Raw genomic sequence first — 17,929 nt, forward strand, 5'->3', positions numbered from 1 at the left:
ACACTAACACACACACAAATGTTTCACACACACAAATGTTTGACTACTTATCTCTTAATGGCTGCTACACAATATCATCTGCAGTTTTACAAGGATAGAACTAATGATGGGTTTGTTGCCATATGAAAAGGTTCATCGTTATGTCTCATATGATGGAAAAATGTAATTGATTGTACACATTTTTCAATATCACGGTAGGCTTGTGACTTTTCCCAAGTTTTTTATTTTTTCCCACTGTGTATTTGAGGTTTACACCCCTGGCTTAAAGTATAGTCAGTAATGTCACAAAGAGAAGGTGCTTGGAACCAAGAATTTCAAATCGGACCAAAGCACAGATTTCCACTGGTCTAAAGTCCATTCCTTGTGTTCTTTAGCCCAAACAAGTCTCTTGTGCTTGTGCTTGTTGCCTGTCCTTAGCAGTGGTTTCCTAGCAGCTATTTTACCATGAAGGCTGCTGCACACAGTCTCCTCCTAACAGTTGTTGTAGAGGTGTGTCTGCTGCTAGAACTCTGTGTGGCATTAATCTGGTCTCAAAGCAAAAGGCGGCTACTTTGAAGAACCTATTGTAAGACATATTTTCAGTTGTTTCACACTTTTTTGTTAAGTATATACTTCCAAATGTGTAAATTCATAGTTTTGATGCCTTCAGTGTGAATCTACAATTTTTATAGTCATGAAAATACAGAAAACTCTGTGAATGAGAAGGTGTGTCCAGTTCTTACGTATATATATCAAGATAAACAATTTGGGGGATATTTATCAGGACCTCTGCGCACCGCCAGTGGCGCAGAGGCCCTGAAATAATCGCAAATTCTAGCTTATTGCTAGCTTTTGCGATTATTTTCCCCAATCCCCCACCAGTGGGGCATGAAGGGGTGCGAAGGGGGGGTGGCGCGGCCGGACAGGAGTGGGCCGGCGCGAAACATGCGTGAAAAGTCGCCGGCCGCGTTCTTTTCTACGCCAGGCCCCAGCAAGATAGGGAGTTGGTATAAGCTATTAATAAACTTTCAGTACCCCTTGATAGAGCGGAGGCAAAAAAAGAATGGAATATTCTCACCGCTTGTGTCCCAGTTGTCCTGTTGGTTTATATACAGGCAGTCCCCGGGTTACATTCAAGATAGGGTCTGTAGGTTTGTTCTTAAGTTGAGTTTGTATGTAAGTCAGAACTGTATACTTTATTATTGTAACCCCAGTCAAAAATTTTTTGGTCTCTATGACAATTGAATTTTAAAAATGTTGGATTGTCATAAGAACCAGGATAAACAATAAATCTTAATTACAAGGCACCATAGATAACTGTTAAAGCTGTTTATTGTAGCCTAGGACTAAAGTACAGTAAATTACCAAAATCCAGAGGTCCGTTTGTAACTAGGGGTCGTATGTAAGTCAGGTGTTCTTAAGTAGGGGACCGCCTGTATAGGGAAAGTTCCAGCTAGCCAGAGATGTCCACATGGTGTAACACGCCGCTCCTTCTCCACGTGTACGGCCTACTGTACCGGATCCTCTCACTTTTCTCTTGACAAACTCAGCTACCTAATTTTACACTGACCATCACTGAGTTACTTTACAATTTTACTTAGCTTTATAAGGGGTTAAAAATGATCTTTATTGTGTAGAGATTGTAAGATTGTACAGTATAGTACTACATCTGTAGTAACCACCTTTGGTCAGTGGGTAGCAGCAGAGTAACCAACTGCCATAAGTACAGTATGTGTATTAAAAGAAACCTACCACTACGGATCTACCTATTAAGGTAGAGCAAGTGGTAGGTGCATCTAACATGTGCAAAACACAGCCATGTGCAGAACACAGGCCAGGGGCTGCGCAATCTCGGCTCCAAAGCCGGAGCTAAAAAGGGCTTTCTTTACATATGTTAGCTGCACCTACCACTGGATCTACCTTAATAGGTAGATCTGTAGTGGTAGGTTTCCTTTAATGTATGTAAATGTATACATTGTTCTGGGTCGTAAAGCCTTATTGTAGGTAATTACTAGGACACTTTGAAGGCCAGCAGTGCGCTAGGATTACAGTTTTGACGCCCTTCATTGAAGATAAAATATTGCATCATCACTTAACAGGAAGTCAGGTGTTAGTGAAGGAGAGTACGTTACAAGAATAGTGGTTGCTGTGCTGCTGCAGAGGGCTGTGTGCTGGATGGAGGTCTGCGCTGAGCTGATTGCAGGAAAGGTCTTCTAAGCAAAAACACTAATTGAAAGAAAGTCCTCAGGGACTTATAAGTACGGCTTATTGCATCTATGGAGACCAAGTAGCGATACACAAATTACAAAAGGGACCCTTACACTGACACCTTATCACTGGAGAAGTTGGCCTGTTTTAAGTGGAGAGCTGGAGTGAGGCCTATATCTGTGATCTGAAGAGAAGACATTAATACCTGTGGATTACAAATAGTATTGGGCAATACTTAGGGTGCACCCCCAACCAGGAACCCATCCAGAAAAGATGTGTTCTTGAAGGACTTGTGAACTGTGGTTACTGTTGTTACTGAGTAAACATTATACTGACAATTTAAAGCAGTGGTTCTCAACCTGTGGGTCGGGACCCCAGCGGGGGTCGAACGACCAAAACCGGGGGTCGCCTAAAGCCATCGGAGCCGTAATTTTATTGTGTTTTTAATGCGAGTTGCATGGTTTGGGGTCACCACAGCATGAGGAACTGTATTGCGGGGTCACAGCATTAGAGAGGTTGAGAACCACTGATTTAAAGCATACTTTATCTGTGTGGCATCGTGTTCACGCTGAACTTGTGGGCACAGCCCTCGGCTCTTACATAAACATCACTAGTGGATTAAAGTTTGAGAACTTTCTTTCATGGGCAAACCCCTTTAAAGAGAACCCGTCATGCAAAATAACCCCTCTAAATAGATTTTCATAAACTACCATTAGAAAGCATTGTCTCTATCACTTCATTGTCCCTCTACATGCCTGTAAACCTGAGGTCCTAAAGCTGTATGTAAATGACCTGTGAAATGTCCAATGAGTCATTAGCATATTCAAGCTGTCCATCTTATTCATGAGTGGGAGGCACAGACACACCGCCAGTGCTTGATTGACAGCCTGTGTAATGCTGTGATGGCTGCTACATGTGCTTGCTGGTGGCCACGCCCCCTGCAGCCTGTGTGTGTACAGGAGAGATACAACAGCTCCAGGATGCAGCCATGTTTATAGCAGAACATGTCAGATTCATGTGTAGCTGATGTCTGTGTCTCACACATGTGTATTAGGAAGATGCAGCATGTCAGCAGAAGCAGCACACACACTAACTATGCTTTACTATACATCACACACAGACATGAGCAGGGGGAGGAGAGGGGAGGGGGAACAGGGGTGACATCACTGCCTGTGACCATGTGACCAGCCTCATTTACTTAATAAAGAAATGATGATTTTACAATGATTAATGTATGAAATGACTAGATAAAGGCTGGGATGGGATCCTTGTGAGCTGCTCCAACAGGTAGTAGTGACAGGACTAGTGGCAGAGACCTGATGACAGGTGTCCTTTAAATGATTTTCTCTTTATTTTTTATGTTATGTTATTATTTTAAATGCTTTCCCTAGCCCATTGTAGGCAGGGCAACTACCCTGTTATTGTTCAAACCTCTAGCCATTACTACATTTACAGGTATTTTCATTATTAAAATTCGGGTCCTCATTGAATAAGGGTCAAAGTTCGGCCTAGAGTCTGGGTCCCAAATCTAATTTTGTTGTGAAATTCGGACAACCCAAAGGAACCCGCTCATGATTAGTCAAGAGTTCTCTAAGGCATAGCTGAATTTTCCTGGAAGTGATGTTTTAACCCCTTCCCTACTAGTACGGCGCGAGCCGGGTCCCGGTGCATGGAGAGGGCTCGCGGGCCGCCGGCAATGCATGGGCGCATGGGCGCCGCCATCTTGTCGTGGATCGCCGCTCCCCGTGACGTCATCGCCATGATCCGTCGCCATGGTAGCCTCGGGTGTTCCAAATACCCGAGGCTACTTCGTTTTAACGCATGCATTACAATGTGCTAAAATCCACATATACTGCCATACTGTAGTATGGCAGTATATGATAGGATCGATCAGACTACCTAGGGTTAGAGTACCCTAGGGAGTCTGAAAAATAGTAAAAGTAAAAATAAAAAAAAGTTAAAAAAAAATTATAATAAAAAAACCTAAAAATTCAAATCACCCCCCTTTCCCTAGAACTGATATAAAAATAAATAAACAGTAAAAATCATAAACACATTAGGTATCGCCATGTCCGAAAATGCCTGATCTATCAAAATATAATAAAGTTTTTTCACTACGTTTAACCCCGTAACGGAAAATAGCGTCCAAAGTCGAAAATGGCATTTTTTTGCCATTTTGAAAAATATAAAAAAATTAATAAAAAGTGATAAAAAGGTTGCACAGTCCCAAAAATTATAGTAATGAAAACGCCATCAAAATTCGCAAAAAAATGACACTATCCACAGCTCCGTACATTAAAGTATGAAAAAGTTATTGTACAGGAGGTTTTAATTTTTTTAAATGTATGAAAACATTATGAAACCTATACAAATGTGGTATCCACGTGATCGTACCGACCCAAAGAATAAAGTAGACATGTCATTTGGGACGCAGAGTGAAAGCTGTAAAATCCAAGCCCACAAGAAAACGTCACAAATGTGGTTTTTCACCATTTTCACTGTATTTGGAATTTTTTTCCCGCTTCCCAGTACACGCCATGGAATATTAAATACCGTCACTATGAAGTGCAATTTGTTACGCAGAAAATAAGCCATCACAGAGCTCTTTATGTGGAAAAATAAAAAAAGTTATAGATTTTTGAAGTTGGTGAGTGAAAAATGGAAGTGAAAAAACCTAAAAAAGGCCAAGTCGTTAAGGGGTTAAAGTTATAATATTTTCCATCCTTTCCATCCTTTTCATCAACTCACCGGCATCACCAGACATTATAGTGGGTGGAGCAGAGCAGAACTGGGTTAAACATATAAAAACCACCCTACCAAAGAAGATTCCTTGTTGGTCCACTCTATTCATTTCGAATTTAAATTATTGTTATTCACCATTTCCCCTCCATGTTAGGATGAATACCTTATTTTGATAAACGTGGTTAAGATATAAAACTTGTGCAATAACTGTAACAGAAACAATTCTGCACCTGCTCTGTCTATCTTCATGGGCACGGTTTACAAAGAAATTACTCATCTGACTAAAATTCAATGTGATATATTTGCCAAAAAAGTAAAACTGCTCATAGCACAGTGTCCAAAAAAGATGGGGCCATTGTTTTCAATCAGGGAGAGATATAGAGAATATGATCAGCTTGTTAACTACTATTTGTAAATGCTTTGTATAGGGGTTGTAATTTTCTCCCATGTATTGGACAGAGGACAGAGTGAGCACGGAGTCAGTGTTCAGCACACCTTTAGTGCTGCAGAAACCAATCCCAGGAACTGAGTCAGGAGATTCCACAGTTTCTCCCAGCCTGCATCTACTATCAGGCTGGTGCCTTATCCTGCAGACCCCTCTCCACGACCACTCCAGTACCAGAATCCAGATCTGCTGTTTGACTGTTTAGGCCGTTGCCTACTGCCTGTTGTCCAATAAAGAACTGTGAGTTGATTTGCACAACGTTGCCTCCGTCTGATCCCTGTATACGACTTTCTACCACCACAGCCTTCCGCATCTATTACCCAGGGACCTATCTTACAAACACTCAGGGGTTGCCCCAGGGAGAACCAGTACATCGGCCTCTACCTCTATATTTCTTGCACACACCACCTGCTTGAGACCTGCACGGCTGTAGGACAGCCCTCCGGTTCCCATACCAAGCACTGTGACATCAGCGGGCCCTAGGCCGCAATCGCCAGCCACTCTGGGAATTCTGGGTACCCCATCTGCCTCCAGGCCCCAAGAAAAGGCTAGGCCCCGGTGGGGGATGTTGCACATGCCTTTGGTTTTTTGGCCAATATCCTTGATCATTGCTTTGGATTACTGGGAGCCAAGATATTTTTCAGAGTGGCTGCTCTGTGGGACATAATTATTCAAGTTCCACCCATAAAATCAGTTCACTTTTAAGTAAGTTCCAATTTATTTCAAGATTTTCTCTTATTCCTAAAAAATTATGTTTATACATATGATGGCTATGTGCACACATACTAGGCGCCGCACGGGAGAAGAACAATGGCGGCGCCCAACGCGATGTTAAAGAAGACAGAAGACGGCGCGGAAGCAAGAAGAGGAGCCGGGAAGCCAGAAGAGGAAAAGCGATGACATCGGGGGAGCAGCGCTGTGCATCGGGGCCACCGGAGGGTGAGTAAATAGTTTATTTTTTTTTAGTCCATTTTTAATTATTTTTTTTACAAGTATTGACTCGTGTATAAGCCGAGGGGACGTTTTTCAGCACATTTTTTGTGCTGAAAAACTCGGCTTATACACGAGTATATACGGTACTTCCAGTGGCAAGAATAAGTCCATGGTGTGTGATGGACAAGCAGGTGCACAAACCGTTATTATCACAGAGAGTAATAGAAGTTGGTGGTCGTGCACCTGCATGTCTTTCACCATGGTCAGATTATATCCACTGGAAGTAAACTTAAAAGCTTTCTATAGAAGCACAGCAAGCAGATATCTAGTAAACTGTGAGGAATTGATACAGAAGTACCGTATATACTCGAGTATAAGCCGACCAGAGTATAAGCCGAGACCCCTAATTTTACCACCAAAAACTGGAAAAACTACTGACTCGAGTATAAGCCGAGGGTGGGAAATGCATTGGTCAAACCCCCCCCCCCAGTAGTATACAGCCTGCCAGCCCCCAGTAGTATACAGCCTGCCAGCCCCCAGTAGTATACAGCCTGCCAGCCCCCAGAAGAATACAGCAGCCCCTAGTAGTATACAGCAGCCCCCATGTAGTATACAGCAGCCCCTAGTAGTATACAGCAGCCCCATGTAGTATACAGCAAGCCCCTAGTAGTATACAGCAGCCCCCATGTAGTATACAGCAGCAAAAACCAATAAAAGAGAAGGGAGCCTCATAGAATACTATATCACTGCAACTCTCAACCAAAATATAATCAATAACCCAAAAGAAAGCCGTAAAATGCCATCAATAATAAAATTAATAGTATATTTTATTATAAGAATAATGCACAATATGCAAGAAAAAAAAATATCACATAATAGGGAAAGAAATAAGGGGAAACAAATAGCCCCTGATGGAAAATGGGGCAACCACGAAAACCATAAGCGCCCTGCAGACACCCCAAAACCTATAGGTAAATAGTAGTATAAAGACAAGAATGTCTAATATATAATAAATAATGCAGACGGGAATATGAGTAGAGAAATATCTCCTTAGTTGGGTCCTATGTAAGGTAGGGACCGGAGGTACCTTCTGGCTCCCACTGTGCACAGAATCAAATAAAGTCCTTACCCGTAAGCATGGTGAAAGGTATGATGGGGGTCCCCAGGAGGCCAATGAGCTACAGTGTACAGTGTAGCTCATTGGCCTATTTTAGAAGGCGCAGTTTAGAAGTACCATATAATAGGGGGCACTATAAAGGCAACATTATTTTGTGTCCAAAATGAAAAATACTGGAAAAGTAAGATATAATTATATTGCAATTGCGCATATGGTCTTAAGAGAATTTTATTTGTAATATGTATTATTTTTTTTTGTATTGTCTTTAATTTGGTTTTAGTATGGAGATATTATTTAGTCACTATGTAGAGGTAATAGTAGTGGTGACTGTGTGGCAGTATCCTTTGGGCCTTATATAGCTGTGTCATTTACCATTAAAATCGTGTTTGTTCAATGACAGTAAGGTTAGTGGTAATATTATCACTACAAGATGGTAATATTTGATCCTAATTCTGTGATATTACTGTAAACATTGGTCTTTATGTAGAGGTTTGGTTTTATTTAGGAACATTACACGTTCAGTATCTGATTGCAAATATAAAGTACAATGGTAGTGGTATGGTGATAGAATTTGAAAATGAACATAGGGAGAAACAAGGATTCTACACTGTAAAATGGAACAGCTTTCTGGAGGAATAGGCCACAAACCTGTAATAGGGAAAGGCTCAGACTTAGGGCTGATCCCACAGATAGTTCACCATGCAATGGATGAGAGTCTTTGCAGCATACAGAAATATGGTGTCAGTCGAACTGCAGTGCTGGTACTGTTTTACAGTAAGCTGCTGCTGTGACCGTAAGATAATTTAAAAAATGGTTTAATACAGGTATTAAAAGTAATATGCAAAATAATCTTGCAGGACAAGAGCTATTGAATTTGGGGGCCAAAACACATTTTTATTAGAGGGACTGTTTTGTGGTTTACTCAAAAGTATTCTGTTTTTTTTCTGTGAAAGGTGGGGTTGAGTATCTGTTTTATTTTAACTTTTTCCTCTTTGTGCTGATTATGTATACATTATTGACAATATTGTTCATATTGTATTACTCTATATAGTAAATTGTTATGGTAAATAAAAATGGCATTTTCCTTAAACAGTTAATGTAAATGAGATAATCTTTTTGAAACAAATTGAAGAAATAAATGCTATGAAGAATTCATGGAGACCATTGCAACAATCCAGGTAAGCAAAGACAGATGAAATAGTAGCATGCGTTAGTCAGCGAGTTACAGGGTAAACAGAACTGGCAATATAAGGCATATAGGGCTTATGGTTCTTTGCCCTCTGTGCAACATTAATATATTCACTCCGTTGAATTCGTGTCCTTCTTCTGTTTGTCTGCAAAAGAATTACAAACTTGTTATATTTTTATTGTATAAGTAAAACTTAATAGACAAAAGCCCCTTTGAGGGCTTATTTTCATGCTCAGACAAATAGATTCACTGAGTTAGGGGTGTCTTAAAGTTTATATACATTATGTCATAGTATTTTTATCGAGTAAATATTAAAATATAACTTTTATTAATTTTGATAAAAAGGCAGCTTGGTCTGTAACAGGGTTGCACAACCTTTTATGGTCTGTACTGTCATACCATTCAACTATAAGGGGTCTCACCAGTACCCAGCACCCTAGATGCATCAACATACACAATACAAAGCCACCATAGAAACAACATTACAGTGAATACTCCTCTCCTGCTCTGGGTCCTGATGCTGGCACATACAACAAGTGTCAGGATCTGGAGCAGGAGGAGATATCCACTGCACCAATGAGCACTTCTATCACTGATGGAAACGCTCATTGGTCTCTGCCAGAGGATACGGGCAGGCAACCTGGGGCTCTGAGAGGTGCATTCGACCTGTGTACCTCTGGTCTAGACCTTCACACAAGGCGGTATATACATAAAAGTAAAATATTTTAATACAGCAAGACATCTCTGTTGGTCTGCTAGTATTTAGTTGTGTTTACAGGGTATTTGTTAACACTTTCTTAAATAGATGTTGATTACTATCTCGTGTCCCCTTTAGGGTGATGTCACACGTTCAGTTTTTCAGATGCAGTTTTTGATGCCCAAACCAGGAATGGAGTAGAAGTAGGAGGAGGAGCAGTACCTTTCAATTATTTGTTTCACCCATTATGATCCACACCTGCTTTTGGCTTCAAAAACTGCATCTGAAAAACTGAACGTGTGACATCACCCTAATTCACACTGATGAAAATTATTTCATTGTGTAGTGTGTAAAAGATTAAGCCATGCATATCTACAACTACTTGTTACGGCAAAACTGTTTATGACTTATTAAATCAGTTGTGGTTGTAGTGTAGAGTCAGATTCAGACAGTTCCACCGAAGGATAAGAGACCATATATGTGACATTGAGTACAAGAATGACACACCAATGGCAAAGCATGTCTGGTCAAAGCATTAGGGGGATCCATAAAGTATCTCCTTCCAAGGAATAGAGTTAGTAGCACCACTACCTTGACTTTTTGTGTCTATCTCTGGGATGGCTTTGCTGCCATTAAGCAGGCCATCCATCTCAGAATGGTGTAGGGTAATTTTTTCAAAACTTTTGGTTTTTAGAATATAAAAAACACTTTTTTAGGTGCATACATAATATTAGAGTTCAGATAGTCTAGTGAAGATTTAACTTATGTCCTACTCACCTGTGAATTACAGTATGAATCCTAGCTATCCACAGCCATTTAAGCAGGAAACAAGCATATTAATGTAATAGGGAGCCAATAGTGACACTACAAACTACAGACTTGAAATAGTAACTAACATTCACTAGAAACAAGGTCACCGTGAAGAGGTAAGTGGGTTCATTTAATTTGATCACCACAGTGGTATAGCACGATGTGGTATGTTAAAGCAACCTAATGTAGCCGTCACCCTAATGCAAAGCCGTCCTCATGTGTGTAGACATTAAGCATTTTCTGTAAATCATATTGTTTTCACTCATAGATTCTGTCACTGACTATGTTTATCTTCTGATATTTGTTATCCATGGCCCCCTTCCTCAATTCAACTTTTAAAATGATGCTAATGAATCTGAAGGGCTCCTGGGGTTGTTGTCAGAACCCCTCCATACTGTAGGTTTACAGGCTGTTACACGGTCTCCCCCCCCCCTCTATTCCCTTAGCACTTCCTCTCTCTCTGCCTGAAGTAATCTCACTGCAGCACAGGAGGTTTCACGGTGGGAGGGGAGGTGTACCTTGTACACTATAAGGCCTCATACACATAATCATGGTTTCCGCAAGTGAAAGGTGAAGTTTTTGCAGCTGCCTCATGTCTCCATTTATTTCTATGACATAGTTGAAGATTCCTCAGGCCTGTGTCTTAATCTTGTGTCCCTGATCAAAAATGGAGCAGGTCCTACTCATGGCCGTGTTTGCAACTCTGCACTCCCATAGAAGGCTACAGGGTTTTGAAAAGTGTGGCTGACACATTGTTTCATCCGCTTGTTTGTATTTCCAGTTGTTGCTAGGAAACAACTTCCCAATTTTTTAATGCAGTCCACAAAAAAAGGATGACAAGGAATACACATCGGCCTACACTGCGGCCACACGGTTAAAATACTCTTCATGCTCAATCCTAGAAAACAGTCATTAGATACTTTTTTGCAGCAGTAGGAAAAAACAATCATGTGAATCTGCAAAACAGAGAGGCCAAGGTAGCACCCCAAGGAGCTCATCTGGCTGATGAGCATAATTTTAAAAGTTGATTGAAGAAGGAAGGAGACCATGGATAACAAATATAAGAAGGTTAGTCACATGCCCTGGATATATGTGTAAGTGTCTCTGATTTTCACGCTTAAAAGGGTATTCCATCAGGGCATTTACATTTAATTAAATTCATTTGCCATATGTAAACATTTCTTCAATTGGATGTTAATAAAAAAAATGTTCCTGTGTGAAGATAATTTCTCATAAATGTAGCCATGTTGTCCCTTAGAAACCAGATAGCTTCCTCGGATACGACCACGTCTCACTCTGGCAGCGGTGGCCAGACTTGCGCTATAGAGTCCTGCCGGCCCACCAGGATTCAGCATTCATTACCACAGGACGGCTGTGCGATATGTAGTAATTGATGGACATTTTATATACAATAAGCTTTTGTTTCTTTGTGCTATCACTCGGCAGAGGTGGTCGTATCCGAGGAAGCTATCTCGTTCCTAAGGGACAACATGACTACATTTATGAGAAATTATCTTCACCCAGGTACATTTTTTTAATAACATCTAATTGAAGAAATGTTTACATTTGGCAGATTAATGCAACTGAATGTGACTGCCCAGACGAGAATACCCCTTTAATTTTTATGGTAGATTTCCTTTAAAGTGGTACCCAAGTACTTCAATGCTTCTTTCTTCTTTAGGTTTAAAACAGTGGTGACATTAATAAGATGATTGAGATTCCTTACCAAAATATAGACAAATGTTGTAGTGATTATTAGGCTGTATGCTGCAATACATCCCAGTATGATCAATAGACTCAGTGGCAATTTCTGAATTTCTATGACTTCTTTGATCTTTTTATGTTCTGAAAAAGTGAAAAGCAGAATACATTGATAGCCAAAGGATTTTAAGAGTTAGGCGATATACGTCCCCCATAGACGGCAATGGGCACACGGGGCTCAACGGGAGCGTTACGGTGCAGCACACGTGCGGCACCGTACCGCTCCATTCCCCGTAGCAAGATAGGACATGTCATGTCTTTCTTCAAAATACGGCGCTGCGTGCCATATATTCCTATGGAGAGGGGCCAGGTGAGCAGCGCTCTTCCCCTCCTTCGCTCCCTGGCACTGCCGTGGGCAACGGCAGTGTGAATGTAGCCTTACACTGTAAAAAATTACAATCATAAATAGATAATAGTTGTAGGCCGTGTGTCTTAGGACAAGATGGTGACTAAAAACAGAAAATGCATCCTCATAAGGGCAGAAGTCTTGTCAGTAAAACAAGAGCAGCTACGTCAAACAAGCAGCCACCCTCTGCTACAGTTCCTGAGTACAGGAATGGGGCACAGTGGAGTGAAGTTGGATAAGTTGGCTTTTTTTTCTCCTCCACAGTATAAATATAATTAATATATTAAGGAGGTATTCCCATCACAGCAAATAAATGTTATTGTTTGTATAATGAAAAGTTATACAATTTTGCAATGTACTTTCTGTATCAATTACTCACGGTTTTCAAGATCTTTGCTTGCTGTCATTCTATAGGAAGCTTATATGTTTACTTGCAGTGGATAGAAATCCGACCATGGTCACACAGGTGCACGGCTCCTTAGTATCACAGAGAATAATCAGAGCTGTGTGTTGTAACGAGCCGTGCACCTGTGTGACCATGGTCAGATTTCTGTCAACTGGAAATAAACATAGAAGCTTAACCCCTACGGGACCCCATTTTTCAAATCTGCCCTGTGTCACTATAAGTGGTTATAGCTTTGGAACGCTATGAGATATCCAGGGGATTTTGAGAATGTTTTCTCGTGACACATTGTACTTCAAATTAGTTTAAAAATTTGGATGAAATCTTTTGCGTTTAGTTATGAAAAAAAACTAAACTTGGCAAAAATTTTGAAAAATTCTTTATTTTCAACGTTCTAAATTCTCTACTTTTGATGCAGATAGTCATAGCACCCAAATAAATTCATAACTTACATTTCCCAAATGTCTGCTTTATGTTGGCATGGTTTTTTAAAATTCCACATATTTTACTAGAATGTTGTGAGGCTCAGAATTTAGGTATCATTTTTCACATTTTTTGTAAAATCGCCAAAACCCGTATTTAGATGGACCTGCTCAACTTCTAATTGACACTGAGAGGCCTAAATAATAGCAAGACTCATAAATTACCCCATTGTGGAAACTACACCCCTCAACGTATGAAAACCCACTTTTAAGAAGTTTGTTAACCCTTTACGTGTTTTACAGGGGTTAAAACAAAATGGAGGTGCAGTCTGCAAATTGTAATATTTTTTCACAATACATTCATTTTGGGTGAAAAATTTAATATTTACAATGGATTAAATGAAAAAAGGCTCCACAAAGTTTGTTACCCAATTTCTTCCGAGTACACCGATACCCCATATGTGCTGGTAACCTGATGTATGGGCGCACGGCCGGGCATAGAAGGGAAGGAGGCGCTATCCAGAGCAGATCTGCATTGTCACATTGTACAGGCTATAATTTATTTCTTTTTTTTATTGAGGACCTATAGGGGCTTATTTCTTTTGCCACATGAGATGCACTTTTCTGGTACATAATTTTGGGGCATTTATAGCTAATTGGGGTGAGATTTAATTAACTCTTTGTTGGTAGAGGAAATGAAAATCATCAATTTTTAGGAAAATTATTATGTGTTTTATTTTTGGGCCGTTAACCATACCATGAAAATAGTATATTATTTTTATTCTATGGGACGCCACAATTACGAAAATACTTCATTTATATATTTTTTTTATTTTTTCCCATTTTTACTGAATAAAAAGTAATTTGGCAAAATTGTTGTTAATTTTAGCATCACTGTCTTTCATATGCATAACTTTTTTATTTTTCACCTCACAAATCTGTTTAAGGGCTTATTTTTTGCAAGAATGATAGCTCTTTTTAGTGGTCTTATTTTAGATTGCATAACTTTTTTAAATCACTTTTTAGAGCATTTTTAAAGGGCATTAATAAAAAATCATCTTTTTTTCAGAGAGTTTTTTTAGGTTGTTTTTTACGGGGGTTCACTTTGCGGATCTAATAACGATTCTGTTTTATTATGCAGATTGTTACGGACGCAGGGATACCAAATATGTGGGGGTTTTGTGTATTTTATTCAATTGTACTGAATAAAAACTAATTTGGAGAAAATCTTATTCATTTTAGCATCACCATCTTTTCATATGCATAACTTTTTTATTTTTCGGCTTATTTTTTGCGAGAACAGTTGTTCTTTTTAGTGGGCTTATTTTAGAGTGCATAAAATTTTTTAAATCACTTTTTAGAGCATTTTTATAGGGTATTAATTAAAAATTATCTTTTTTCGGAACGTTTTTTTGCGTTTTTTTTCCTCCGGCGTTTACCGTGCGAGCTGATAGCCGCTGCTTCTGGTACTTCCTCCGTTCGTGAGCTGGTCCCAGAAGCTGGACGTTATACTACGTCCCGGTGCGCTAAGCATCTAGCCCCGGGGACGTAGTATAACGTCGTGGTGCGCCTAGGGGTTAATATAGAAGGACAGCAAGTAGAGATCTAGAAAACTGTGAGGAATCGATACAGAAAGTATATTGGAAGATTGTATACCAGTTCGTTATACAAACAATAACATTACTTTACTGAAATGGGAACACCCCTTTAAATCTCTGCATGGGAAGGAATACATAGGTTTATCTGTCCAATTCTGGTGGCGCCTTCCTCCTGAATTGGGCCGTCCCTTGACATCATCGGGAGAGCGACGATCCATACCTGTGGCACCTGGAGTCTGTATGAGATTCCAAGACCTGTCATTAGGCATGATCTATAACACTGTGGCACAGAATTATAAATCCATAGCAAATTCTCTACATACTGCAATACAGGCGGTCCCCTACTTAAGGACACCTGACTTACAGATGACCCTAGTTAAAGACAGACCCCTCCGCCCCCTGTGACCTTTGGTGAAGCTCTCTGGATTCTTTACTTTAGTCCCAGACTGCAATAATCATCTGTAAAGTTTCTGTAATCAAGCTTTATTGATAATCCTTGGTCCCATTACAGCAAAAAATTTTGGAACTCCAATTGTCACACAGGCAAAAAAAAATTGTAAAAGTTATAAAATATACAGTTTTGACTTTCATACAACTTCAACTTAAGATTAAACCTATGGAAACTATCTCCTACGTAACCAGCTGACTGCCTGTACTGTAATATTGTAAAATAGGGCAGGAATTATCAAACCTCCAAGGGCTAAAATATCCTTTAAAAACTAAAACTAGTGAAAAAAAGTAAAATAAAATAAATAAAAAATTAAAAAACGTAAAAGTTCAAATCACCCCCTTTTCCCTAGAACAAATATATAAATAAACAATCCCAATATAATATAACAATAATTTCTAATATTGTGTTTTGGCAGAGTTATGAATGTTTATTAATATACTTTATTAACAAACTCTGCTTAGTTTAGAAATTTAACAGGCTGCAGTGCTTTCTCCCATAGAGGTTCATGTGCGGCCTGCCTAGCTTTGTAGGAACAATTCTCATTACTTACTTTTAATATGAACGATTGTGCCTTCATCACATTCGCAGATGTAAGGAGGGGGATACATATCCTCTATGCAAAAATAGTAAATATCTGTATCATCCTCAGTGGGGTTTTGTAGATGAAATGTGACATGACTTGCAGATTGAGTAACTTTGAAGTTATTGCAAACAAATGGTTGATGGGTGGCCCCAAATGATTTCTTGCAAACACTTGTTTTGTTAAGCCCCCTAAGCAAGGATACTTGGAATTCTTTGGTAGGGTCACTAAAATTCTGGTAAAACGTTAAACTGATGGTGTCGTTTTCTGCATTGAATGTGCATTTGTTTTGAAGTGGTGATGGATCTGGAAAATATGATGAAAAAGGAATCAATTTATTAAATATAAATGGCATGGTGGGGATTACAAGCTGGAAATCAAGTCTATTGCGCTCATTTACTAAGGGTCACACCGTGCACTTTAATCACACTGTGCACCTTTTTTTGGGCTAAAACAGCTTGCATAGGTATTTAAGAAGTGTGTGCACTGGGATTGTGACTAGAGATGAGCGAACATACTCGTCCGAGCATGATGCTCGATCGAGCATTAGCGTACTCGTAACTGCTCGTTGCTCGGACGAGTATTTCGCCCGCTCGAGAAAATGGCAGCTCCCGCCGTTTTGCTTTTTGGCGGCCAGAAACAGAGCCAATCACAAGCCAGGAGACTCTGCACTCCACCCAGCATGACGTGGTACCCTTACACGTAGATAGCAGTGGTTGGCTGGCCAGATCAGGTGACCCTGGGATAGACTAGCCGCTGCCCGCGCTGCTCGGATCATTCTCTGTCTGGATGCCGCTAGGGAGAGAGCTGCTGCTGGTCAGGGAAAGCGTTAGGGTGTTCTATTAGCTTACTGTTAGGCAGGAGTGATTCTACAACAACCCAACAGCCCTTCTTAGGGCTACAATAACGTTATACTTTTTTTTTTTATTTGCTTGTGGCTGGGCTTGCTGGCACTAGTAGTGCAGCTAGTACCATATTGTGAGGAATTAGCAGGGGGACTTGCTACCGTTGTGTTTAGCTTTTAGTGACACACATATCCACCTCAAACACCAAAGTGGGACAATTTATTAGGGGTTTGATTTCAATTAGGCACAGTCTGCCAGTTTCTTTTTATTTTACGTTTATTTTTTTAATAACTCAGTGTCATCTCATCTTGCATAGTAGTGTGCTTTCATACTTGGCTAGAAAATAGCCATAGGAGAATCCAAACGTCTTACTTCCGCCTACAGTAGCGTTATATATATTTGATTTCTGGTTGATCTGCTGGTGGCTGTAGTTGCTGCAGTGCATCTACTAGGAAATTGTGAGCAATTTGTAGTGAGACTTGCGACCACTGTGTTTTGCGCTTAGTGACGCACATATCCATCGCAAAGACCGAAGTGGGAAAATTTATTAGGGCCCGGGGTTGTATTTCAATTAGGCACAGTCTGCCATTTCCTTTTTTATTTTACGTTTATTTTTTTCATAACTCAGCGTCATCTCATCTTGCATAGTAGTGTGCTTTCATACTTGGCTAGAAAATAGCCATAGGAGAAACCAAACGTCTTACTTCCGCCTACAGTAGCGTTATATATATTTGATTTCTGGTTGATCTGCTGGTGGCTGTAGTTGCTGCAGTGCATCTACTAGGAAATTGTGAGCAATTTGTAGTGAGACTTGCAACCACTGTGTTTTGCGCTTAGTGACGCACATATCCATCGCAAAGACCGAAGTGGGAAAATTTATTAGGGCCCGGGGTTGTATTTCAATTAGGCACAGTCTGCCATTTCCTTTTTTATTTTACGTTTATTTTTTTCATAACTCAGCGTCATCTCATCTTGCATAGTAGTGTGCTTTCATACTTGGCTAGAAAATAGCCATAGGAGAATCCAAACGTCTTACTTCCGCCTACAGTAGTGTTATATATATTTGATTTCTGGTTGATCTGCTGGTGGCTGTAGTTGCTGCAGTGCATCTACTAGGAAATTGTGAGCAATTTGTAGTGAGACTTGCGACCACTGTGTTTTGCGCTTAGTGACGCACATATCCATCGCAAAGACCGAAGTGGGAAAATTTATTAGGGCCCGGGGTTGTATTTCAATTAGGCACAGTCTGCCATTTCCTTTTTTATTTTACGTTTATTTTTTTCATAACTCAGCGTCATCTCATCTTGCATAGTAGTGTGCTTTCATACTTGGCTAGAAAATAGCCATAGGAGAATCCAAACGTCTTACTTCCGCCTACAGTAGCGTTATATATATTTGATTTC

General features: G+C 40.1%; 1 protein-coding gene across 1 annotated transcript in view; it reads right to left on the bottom strand.

Annotated features, from left to right (window-relative positions):
- Positions 1 to 6,951: 6,951 nt before the first annotated feature.
- LOC140074606 (T-cell-specific surface glycoprotein CD28-like) overlaps positions 6,952 to 17,929 on the bottom strand; it is a 53,507-nt gene continuing 42,529 nt past the window's right edge. Inside the window, exons 3-5 of the mRNA XM_072119622.1 lie at positions 15,652 to 15,987; positions 11,847 to 11,965; positions 6,952 to 8,758 (exon numbers count right to left, since the gene is read on the bottom strand). Of these exons, the coding sequence (XP_071975723.1) occupies positions 8,639 to 8,758; positions 11,847 to 11,965; positions 15,652 to 15,987 (575 nt within the window). The 3' untranslated portion in view covers positions 6,952 to 8,638. The remainder of the gene's footprint in view (positions 8,759 to 11,846; positions 11,966 to 15,651; positions 15,988 to 17,929) is intronic.

This window comes from Engystomops pustulosus, chromosome 8 (assembly GCF_040894005.1).
Source record: "Engystomops pustulosus chromosome 8, aEngPut4.maternal, whole genome shotgun sequence".
Taxonomy (NCBI): domain Eukaryota; kingdom Metazoa; phylum Chordata; class Amphibia; order Anura; family Leptodactylidae; genus Engystomops; species Engystomops pustulosus.